Source organism: Stegodyphus dumicola, chromosome 7 (genome assembly GCF_044657685.1).
Source record: "Stegodyphus dumicola isolate Sdum_Otavi_A_Nest chromosome 7, ASM4465768v1".
In the NCBI taxonomy this organism is placed as follows: Eukaryota; Metazoa; Arthropoda; class Arachnida; order Araneae; family Eresidae; genus Stegodyphus; species Stegodyphus dumicola.
The window spans coordinates 74028249-74039361 of NC_140774.1; the positions used below are offsets into that span (position 1 = coordinate 74028249).

The 11113-nt window shown below is 33.1% G+C and overlaps 1 protein-coding gene across 1 annotated transcript in view; it reads right to left on the reverse strand.

Annotated features, from left to right (window-relative positions):
* Positions 1–10830, reverse strand: part of Cth (Cystathionine gamma-lyase) — a 70739-nt gene extending 59909 nt beyond the window's left edge. Inside the window, exons 1-2 of the mRNA XM_035361944.2 lie at positions 10551–10830; positions 4814–4895 (exon numbers count right to left, since the gene is read on the reverse strand). Of these exons, the coding sequence (XP_035217835.1) occupies positions 4814–4895; positions 10551–10676 (208 nt within the window). The 5' untranslated portion in view covers positions 10677–10830. The remainder of the gene's footprint in view (positions 1–4813; positions 4896–10550) is intronic.
* Between the last annotated feature and the right edge of the window lie 283 nt (positions 10831–11113).

An 11113-nucleotide genomic window follows, 5' to 3' on the forward strand; every position in this document is an offset into this window, starting at 1 on the left:
AATCCCTCAGTTTGCTTGTAATATTTATTTTGGAAAACAAAATGTGTTTGTTTCAAACAGAGTTGAGTGAGAGAAATTAGCTCATCAATTTCGATGCAAGAGAAATGAAATTCGCGAAGTCTGGTTTCTTGCAAACTTGCCTTACTTCGGTCCGTGATAAGGGATACACGTCAACAGTTGTCCAAAATTGAACATGAACTCTATAAGCTTCATCTGGAACTCGCTAAAACATATCCAAAATTCACTGCCCTTGAACAAAAGTCTTGGTCTAGAACGGAGAATGCAGTTAACCGTCATAAAAACACCCTTGCAGTTAAATTCGAAAAACTTCTTTTACAGTCTTCCAGTTCAAGTAGTTCAAAAAATCTTCCCATTGTAAACATCAAGCCAATAGTTAATATTTCTAATGTTAGTCTTTCAGAAGAACAAGAGAGAATTCTAAAATATAATTTTAACTTCTCACAAACCTGTAAACCCTCGATTCCAAAGATTTTGGCTCCTATCGAAAAAGCTTTCAAGTTCAGTAAAGTTTCAGATTCACAGAAAGAAATGATTAGGCATCTTATCGCTCATAATGTGAAATTCAATAATAAACCTTTGAAACCAAATCTAACTGCGAGAGAAAGAGCTACAATGCGCGAGATTCATTCTAACCCGGATATTGTCATTTCAAAGGCCGACAAAGGTGGCCAGATAGTCGTCATGGATAAGAACACTTACATCGATGGTGTCACTAAACTCTTAAACGAAGGACCATATAATCCGATCCCTAAAGATCCTTCACCTTCGGACTTATCCAAAATAAAAACTGCGATCAAATCTTCGCAAATCATTTCAAGCAACTTAAAACATTCGCTTATCCCATCTGTTGCGAATTGTGCCAGATTATATGCTCTTCCCAAAATTCATAAAAGTGGTATTCCTTTCCGCCCTATTGTATCAAATTTAGGTACTGCCTCGTATCCATTAGCTAAATATTTAGTTTCTAGATTTTCCACTCTATTAGACAATAACATTTACACCATAAAAAATTCAATAGAGTTTGTAAAAAAGGTTAAAAACATTTCTCCTCGTAATTTACTCATGGTTTCTTTTGATGTAAAATCATTATTCACCAATGTCCCAGTGGAGGGTGCATTAAGATGTCTAGAAACCAGACTTCGCGAATTTCATTTCTCTTGCATCGAAATTGATGAGCTAATTTCTCTCACTCAACTCTGTTTGAAACAAACACATTTTGTTTTCCAAAATAAATATTACAAGCAAACTGAGGGATTAGCCATGGGAAGCCCCCTCAGTCCCATCCTGGCTGATATCTACATGCATTATTATGAATCAAAATTGTTTGAAACTTTAAACTTCCCGGCATGGTTCCGCTACGTAGACGATACTTTTACCCTGTTTGAAGGTAATAAAGATGATTTAAATAGAGTTCTTTCAACAATGAATTCTATTGATCCTGCTATTCAGTTCACTTTTGAACTTGAGACTTGCAATTCTCTTCCGTTTCTCGACATTCTGGTCACACGTAACACATCCAACTTCAGTACTACAGTTTACCGTAAACCTTCATCGGTTTGCCTTCCACCACACTTTAAATCATGTCATCCGACTAAACAAAAGTTAGCTTCATTTTATTCCTATGTTTTCCGTGCTCTTCAAGTTTGCTCCTCCAAACTAGCCCTTGATGAAGAACTAAATTATTTAAAAGCAATAGCTATTGACAGGGGCTTTTCACCCAACATTATTAATCAAGCAGTTAAAAAATTCTCATCTCAACACACTAAAAGCCACACTCTTATTTTAGGAGATTATAAAAATTCTGTTGTCATTCCCTTCTTTCCATCAATTAGCTATAAAGTTGCACATATTTTGCAGAAATTTAACTTTCGGGTTGTTTACTCTCCCATCAATAAAATTCCAACTTCTATACTCAAGGACCCCATTCCGGATATGAATTCCTGGGGTATTTATAGGATTCCTTGCCAGTGCGGTTTAATTTACATTGGCCAAACTAAGAGAGCCTTAAAATTTCGCGTCAAAGAACATGAGGCATATGTTAGAAAAAAGGAAACACAGAAGTCTTCTGTTGCTCAACATTGTTGGTCCGAAAATCACACTTTCAATTTTTCTGCTGCCAAAATTATTCAAAAAACATCTTCCATTGGAGAACTGGATTTTCTAGAGGCATTTCACATTCATAAAAATCTTTCTGTTCTAGTTAACGATCCTAATTCCAATCCAAATTTGCCTTCGGCTTTTAGAGAAATTATGTTTTAGTTCTGGTTTCGCCAACAGATGGCGCCACTTGCTTATTCTTGTCCAGGCTTTCTTATCTTATCTAAACATTATTTCCTATCTTGTTCATTTGCGGTTTTGCAGCTGAAGATGATGGTTCGGTAAAACCATCGAAACTAGTCCTGTGAAAATTTTGTGAATTAACGCTGATTTTTGTTGTTTGACTTCTGAATTCCATTAAGTGATTCAGTAAAAAATAATAATTGCATTAGATATTGATAATATTAATAATTCTTAGTAAAGAGTGATACTAATTAGATATTAATAATGCTTAGTAAACAGTGGTACTTTTCTGCAGTGTTGTCTTATAGATAATAATATAATATATAAGACAGATATTAATAATTCTTAGTAAAGAGTGGTACTTTTCCATTACGCACTTGCCACACAGACACGGACAGAGTCCCCACATGGTGCTATCTTGGGCATGTGTTTGACTTCTCTTTCAGAAAGGCCCAAAAAGCGAGGCAGGCGCATAACAGAAAAGTACCTAAAAAGCTTGTATGGAAAATTGCTTAGTGATCACTCTCTTAGGTCAATGGTTCTCAACCTGTTTTATCATATCCATGCCTTTTAGCATTGCTAGAAGATCCTCCTTTCCAAAATCTGAGAAACACATATTTACATTTATTCAGATTTATATTATTTTCTTAAAATGTTTTAAAAATTGAACAACAAAAAATTATAGAAAATGTTGGATAAATACCAAAACTTGAATAAAAATAGTTTTATAGTCACGAATTAAAACTAAATAAATAAATAACTACATTTTCCTCTTGAAACTATGAAGTTCTTCTCTTAACTAAGAGCCTCTTAGGTAGTGTAGCTGATAAAAGTATTACAGGATGGAGAAAAAGGTCACACACATTTTGAATCCCAATATCATAAAAGACAAAAATATTTCACTAGAAATAATTTTTTATTTACATCCCTTAAGGAATCACAGTTGCAGGTGTACTTGAATACATTAAAATCTATTATAAATGATTAATTTGAGATATCTAACAGTCAAATCCCACACTAAACAGTCAAATTTCATATCCACTGACTCAAGCATGGCAGTTTAAAGGTGCAAAGAAATAAAATGCCTAAAGTTTTGCAAATTTCAAAATACAAGCAAAGTGACAACAGTCTGTAGCGCAGCCAAAATATAGCATCTCAAACATGGCCAACACTGTTCCACTGTACTAAATATGTCTCATTACAAAAACTTTTGTATATTGCAAGAAATCCCTCAAACTATGAATGTACTCTCCAATATGAAGGTCATAAAGATGTAAGTAAGCAGTCTCAGCTATCAGTGGTCTGAGGGAATTTGATTATTTTCTCCACTAACAATTCTTTTTAACATTTCTTTCACTCTTGGTTTTAGAGTTTAGTGTATTTTATTAGGATGCAACATCATAGTTCTCTTCCCCTTAAAGTTTTAATTTATCTAAGTAAGGTCTCCCAAATGTATGCCCAATGATGCTACAAAAGGTTTGGAAACTAATAGTGTTCTATATTTAGTAGGAAAACGAATGATTCTGACTTCTATTGTGTTTTAAAACAATATATTTTATTGTACAATATAAATTCTATATTTCCAAATTTCATTCTTATGTTTTGCAGATCAAGTTAAAATGTCAGAATCCCTTAGTTTCAGAGGTACAAAAGACAGCATATTCTCTTTTGTCACATATTTTACATACCTATATTTTATAGCATACAATATAATATATCATAATGTGCTGAATACTTTATTTAACATTGATAATGTTTTACTTACATAATTTATCCATTCAACTTAGGCATAATTTTATCATTAAATCTTGTTTAATATATGCAGTAAAAAGCACAAAATGACAGCATCCAATAATTACACCTCCAGACCACCAAATTTTTTTGTGAAAAGGGAGAAAGAATTAGATTTTGAGAATAGCACATCTCTTTAGCACATGCTTAATGCTTCACGAATGTGCAGTACACAATTTTTCATAATGAAGTATCTTAATGGATTCTTAATTTCCCTTTGGCACTAAATAAAACACAATCATGTTGAAAAAAAACAGTCATTTATTAGCCTAAATCTGTAGGATTAATAATTTGGTACCATAGCTGCCACTTTGTTTGGCATGTGTCTCAAACCAAAACACTATCAGTTCATCACTGATTTTAAACCTACGGCAGAACTTATACCTCCGGTGTCAACCTGATAACTCATTGTTTGCTTTTGTCAAACACTGGCCATATACCACACGACTACCCATTTATGGCAGCTTGTGAAATAACTTACAACTGATGATATAAAAACCAGGAAACTGATGATCTAAAATCAAGAAAATTCTGAAGTCTGGAATCACCAAACCCCCAACGAATCTAGATTCAGACTTCGTACCATATAACATTTGCCATTATCCACAGTTTCACATAACCAGGATAATTCTTGGAACACATAACCTGCTAATAAAAAGATTTTATTATGTGGTCAAAAATGTGATAAGCAACAAGAACGTGTTAATATAATTAATCTCACCATATTTTGCACTTTCTAGTGATGCCAAACATTCTTCTAAGGATTGTCTAGTTGGATTTCCACTTCTAGAGTACTCAAAACCCTATGAAAAATAAACTGTTAGCTAAAACCACATCTTTGTTAAATGGCAAAAGAACAGATCACTTGAGAATCCAGGAGAAAAATTTCAGACAAAAATGTAAATATAGAACATGACAGAAGAAATTTTATATTACATGAATCGCAGCTTGAGTTCCGAAATATATTTCAGATCTATTAAAGAGCATCTGAAATATATTTAAATTTAATAAATTTTATGAGAATTAGATATTATGCACGCTGTCTATTTACTGTTTCTATAAACAAACCCTAACTTTAAATGAATTTCCAATTCACATCCCAAACATATCAAATTACAACATATAATCCATCTGTTAAAATCCTGGAAGCTTTCTAGTCAAAGAAAACAAATCACGAAATCTCTTTTGCAAAAAAATTGAAGCACCACGACTTTAGCGATCGTGACAAAATTTGGTTTACAAAAACATCTTGATCGAATACGCAAATGATCAAAAAATTTCAAGGCAAATGAACAGGAACTGCGATCATAGCACGCATTTCTAGTGCACAATTTGAAAAGTATAAAACCAGTAACAGAGGCAGAAACTTTATCTTTTTTGTTGCTGTCAAAGTAATTCCGTAAAGAAGCAATTAAAGATGACATTATAGCGATATTGAAGACCTTACAGACAACTAAGTGACTTCAAAAATGGTCGCGCTGTAGAGTTGCACGAAGCTGGGTGGTCACACCGAGCAATAGGCCGCCACCTGCAGCGTACAGATACTGCGATGCAAAGATGTTGGCAGCGATGGTTGCTACAAGGAAATTGCTGATGAAATAAAGACTCTGGAAGGCCAAGGAGCACAAATGCGAGGCAAGATAGGATGATTGATCGCCAGGCCCAAACTGCCCCAACGGTATCATTGTCAACTATTCAATGCACTACAGCCATGTCTATACCTCCCATGGTACCGTCCACCATCTCACAACGCTTGTCTGAGGTGGAGTTACGCTCGCAGAGGCCTTTAAGACATTTGCCTTTAATGCCACAACCTCAATGGAGTCATCTGGAGTGGTGTCACAGCTGTTCCTCATGGCTGCTATCAGACTGGTACTGTCCACCATCTCCCTGCACTTCTGAGGTGGGATTACGCTCACAGAGACCTTTAAGATGTTTGCCTCTGACCCCACAAGATCGGCGTAGTCGTCTGGAGTGGTGTTGCAGCCTATCATTTTGGCTGTCATCAAACTGGCATTGTGTAGTGTTCAGCGATGAATCCCGCTTCACTCTTGAAGCAGATGACCACCGTATTCGTGTCTGGAGAGGACGGGACCAGCGGTAAGCCATAAGCTCTGGTGTGATGGTGTGGGGCGCTATTTCTTATGACAGCAGGTCATCTTTAGTCATCCTGCGTACACTTTTAACTGCTCAACGATATGTTGATACCATCCTGCGGCCGGTTGTATTAACATTCATGGCACTTCATCCTGGGGCCATTTTTCAACAAGATAATGCCAGGCCACATACCACTCGCATATGTCTGGACTGTCTCCGTGCAGTTGATACTCTTCCTTGGTCAGCAAGGTCACCACACCTTTCACCAATCCAGCATGTCTGGGACATGCTAAGCCAACAGATTTGGACACCATAAAATATAGCAGATCTGGAGTGACAACTGATGAATGCCTGGCAGAAAGTGTCTCAGGATGACATTAGGAACCTCTACCACTCCTTGCTTCGATGAATGCATTGCATTGCTGCTAGGGGCAATTCGACCAACTAATTTGAACACTCATAGGTTAGTTGTGAGTCGTGAACAGGTACTATGACCTTGATTTTTTAATCATTTTATTATCTGTGTATACACATATTCAATTTCATCAAAAACAACCACTTCCTTCATGGTGCTTTGATTTTTTTGCAAAGGGCGTATTTATAAGCATATATTTAAATTTACTACTGATTGGTGAATAATTTTTAATATACAAATTCAAAAAAAAAAAAACTAATTTTGACATCATGACTTCCTTGTACGGCCTATTAAATTATTACACATTTTTGTCTGCACTTCAATTACACTTATTTCCTCCATTATTCTAACTTTATTAGCTGACTCTTCAAACTAAGTTGAAAATGAAATAAAAAACTGCAAATTTTGAAACTGAATATCCAAGTTAATTTCTCTCGCATGAAAGTCAAACTTCTTGCATTTATATTTTTTTCATAATGAGTATCAAATATTCCCAGTTATAAGTACAGGAACCAGGAAACTACATTTGAAGTTAAATTTCATTATTTGTTTTTAAAATTAATAATTTTTTTTTTAAATTTTTGTAATTTGACATTGCCAAAACATGAATATTTTCATCATTTAAACTTTATAATTGGAGGTACAGTCAAAAGTCTTTAATCCGGACTCGTCGGGACTTCGACGATTCCGGATTATAGATCATCAGTTTAAATCTGGTAAGATGGCATGCAGAAATCATAAAATTAAAAATATGAAACCGTAATTTATGAAATAAAGAGCAATTATGATCTAAAGGGTATCAAAATTTAACAAAAAAAAAAGCTTAATATTTATTTGTTTACTTTATCAAACATTTCTTTCAATGTAAGTTGTTTTAAGTTGCTTTGTTTTATGTGCTAATACTTTCTCTTTAATTCTATAAACAGACATAATTTCTTCTTCAGTTACAAAGTTCCGCTGTTCAAGTCCTATAATTGCTGTGTTGAGAATACCGACTAATTTGTCAATCGAAATTTTTTTGTTTTCAATAACCTCTCTGTCACTTTCTTCACTATCGGAAGCGGTACATCAAAACATGCTCTCGCTTTGTAGATGCTTTGGCAGCTCCAGAATCGGAAACTCTTTTTGATATAATCGAAAGTTCAAGCTTACTTTTTATAAAATTGCTCTAACAGTCTGCAAAAAATAATAAGCCGGATCCAATTAGAAGATTAAGAAACAACGCAATCTGCAACATTAACTGAAATAGATAATTAGATCATTTTAGCCTAGCTTATACCGTTCGTTATACATTAAACATGCAAGCGTAAATGTATTATGTGTATGCGTAAATGCATGATGCATTTACGCATGTGCAAAGAAAGTTTGTAGCTTTGAGGTTCGGATTATGGATGTCCGCATTAAAGACTTTTGACTGCATATGATTATGACCAATGATCACAAAAATAAAGGCTGGGGAAATATGTTTAAGTCAGGTGAGGGAAGTGGATGTATTTATATATATATATATTTGATACATTTATACACATTTGGTGATTGCAATAAAAAAGTGAGGTGTGCAACTACATGTTAAAACAGTTCCATATACATAATTTCAGTATTCTATGGCCAATCGTTTTTGAGTTACGCGAGATACATATCCACTACGTATGTTTGCAAAGACATCATGAAAACATGAATCATTCAATTTTGAATCCATTTTACAATCTTTTTCGGAATACAGTCATTTATTTTCTGCATATGTATAGACATCATGCCAAAAAATAGTCAAAATAGATATTTCCACTGGAATCTGATAACCAAAATTTTTCGCGATTACGATACTTCCTTTGTTTTGTACAAGGAGATAAATAGCTAATTGTTTGCAGATTTTTTTATTAATTTATTTTGCTTACTGCACTTCCACGTATTTCCATGTAAAGACACTTCTCCTAAGCCAAAGAAGCAAAAAATGAGCATCTGTCTGTAAGCTACTAGCAAAAGTTTGAATGATGCTTCCACAACCACCACTTGCAGAATTTGGGATTCAATCAAGGGCAATTCTCTTCTCCACATATGATATCATAAATGTTTTATAATCGCACAAAATGTTATTCAATTATATTGAAGATAGCCTTCATTAATCATATATTAACATTGATAGACCAATAAATATTTAAAATGAAGCATTCGATATAAATTTGAATATTTCTTTTGAATTACTAGCTGTCTATAATAGTTATCATTAAAAAAAATCTGTATAATGATTTTAACCATCTCAGCATTACAGACCGAAAATTCCATACAGAAGGCTGGAGTTCTAATTCATTATACATAATTTCTGCCAGCTTTTGATGTACCCAATTTTAATTTAGATGTATATTGGAAGAAAAGGAATAAGATTACAGAGTGGGAGAGTCTTTTTGTTAATTATAATCTAGAAAATATCATTTATCCATGACATTATGAGGAACTTTGAAATTTGAGCCAATAATGCTCAGAAGGTTAATGTGCCTAGATGGTGTAATTTCATGGGAGCCATTCAGTTATTAATACAAACAGATATAAAGAACAGCATTTGTTGCTTTTAAATAGTTTCTTAATCAATAACAGGCAAATAAAATTTGAAAGAAAAAATTAAATATCTTATGCTTTACTGAATGGCAATACACCTGGCACATGAAAGATAAAAATATTTTATTTCAACTACAGGCAATGCATTTCTTTTAAATTGTTGAGTTCACTGATTAAATCTGAAAGATAAATATCTCATACTTTGTCAAATGGTAACACACTGCTTTTAAATCCCTGTTATTGTACACGTCTGCATTTTTTCAGAGCCATCATTGCCCACTTTCCTACTTAAAAAAAAAAAAAAAAAAAAACCCTCTCTTCTTGATATCTGTCATTTTACTCGTATAAAGGAAATAATTCCTTAATTACTGCTGAATTTTATGGCTGATTTTTACTTATTTAACAAAAAAATAATAATATAACACAATTATTTACAATCCTAAATAATAATACTGTATTTAAAATTCATGAGGAAATAAAGTTTTTGTAATTTCACTTAAAATTTAAATATCAGTAAAATTTCAGGATTCTTTTAAGCAGGACTTACAACAGCTAAATGCATGGTTACTAAACGAGAAAAATCACTAGTTATCTCATTATGAAGATCAGTTCTAATCTTATTAGAAGTTTTTAAGATTATAAAAAGAAATTTAAAAATGTCTGTAACAAAACAGTCATACAAAAAAGGAAAACAGGAAAGAAATCAGATTATCAATGAATTTGAATTTTTGCTAATTCCACTAAATACATACTTAATTTTAACACTTATTCAACTTTGTAAGATGATTTCATCAAAGACCAAATTTAATACAAATGCCTGATAAACAGATGAGGGCAATACACATAAAACAGCAATCTCAGTTATTTTTTAACATAAATTTAAAATATATATTTATGTTTTTCATATTTATCAACTCATTTCAATAGTACTTTAAAACTAGTATTTTATTAAATTCCTTGATTAAAAAATATTAAATAAAATAAATACTTAAGTTTTTATTTTTACAGATCTTATTCATTAAAATAATTACGAAACTAAACTTCTTACTTATTCACCAGTTATAAGTATCTTCTTTGAACATCTAACATTAAAAAAAAAAAAGAAATTACAATAGGATTCAGAAATTAACGTATGTACCATATGTATACACACACTCATATACGCAAATATATACACACACACGTGTAAACACGCTTACATTTCTGAAACCGGTGTCGTTAACAGAACAGTACCACAAATACATTTAGTTAATTTTAAATCCGAAAAAAAAAAATTTGCATGGTTAACGCAAGCAAACGATTAATACACAGAGATAAATTAGCACAGTGGTAGCATGAAAATTTTAATTTTTGAAAGTAACATATGCTAATGTATTAAGTAAATAGCACTTACAGCATGTTGGGCTGGCGCAAATTGCTGAAATGTAGTTGCTAATGATATGGGTGGAATGACAGCCCTGTGATTCCATTTTTCTGGGTTTTGTCCAGCATGAATAGCTCGAGTGCCAAATTCAGACATAGTGAAATAAATGATCTTTTGACAAATCACTATACGAAGCAACGTACGTATACACACCGACACTTTCCGCGAGAAGAACGTTATCCGTTCACATCTGGGTATTTAAATAACACGATATCAGTAAACTGCAGACGCACGTGCTTTTCCACCCTCTTCTTTTCGAACATCATGCTGAAATATATCTTATTATTATCTATGATTCGAAAACAAAAAAAAAAAAAAAAAAAAAAAAAAAACCTGAAAACTGGAACTGTTTAGAGAAAATTGTTGGAACGAAACAGTTTCAATTCCAGTATAATAACCATTTATAATTTCACCGCCACACAGAAGGGCAGATTAGGCCATTCAGTATTTAAAAACTTCCTTTCAGATTCTTAGCTGTAGTTGCATCTAATCAACTTCACCTCAGGAAGACATATGCATATAGACATATAAAG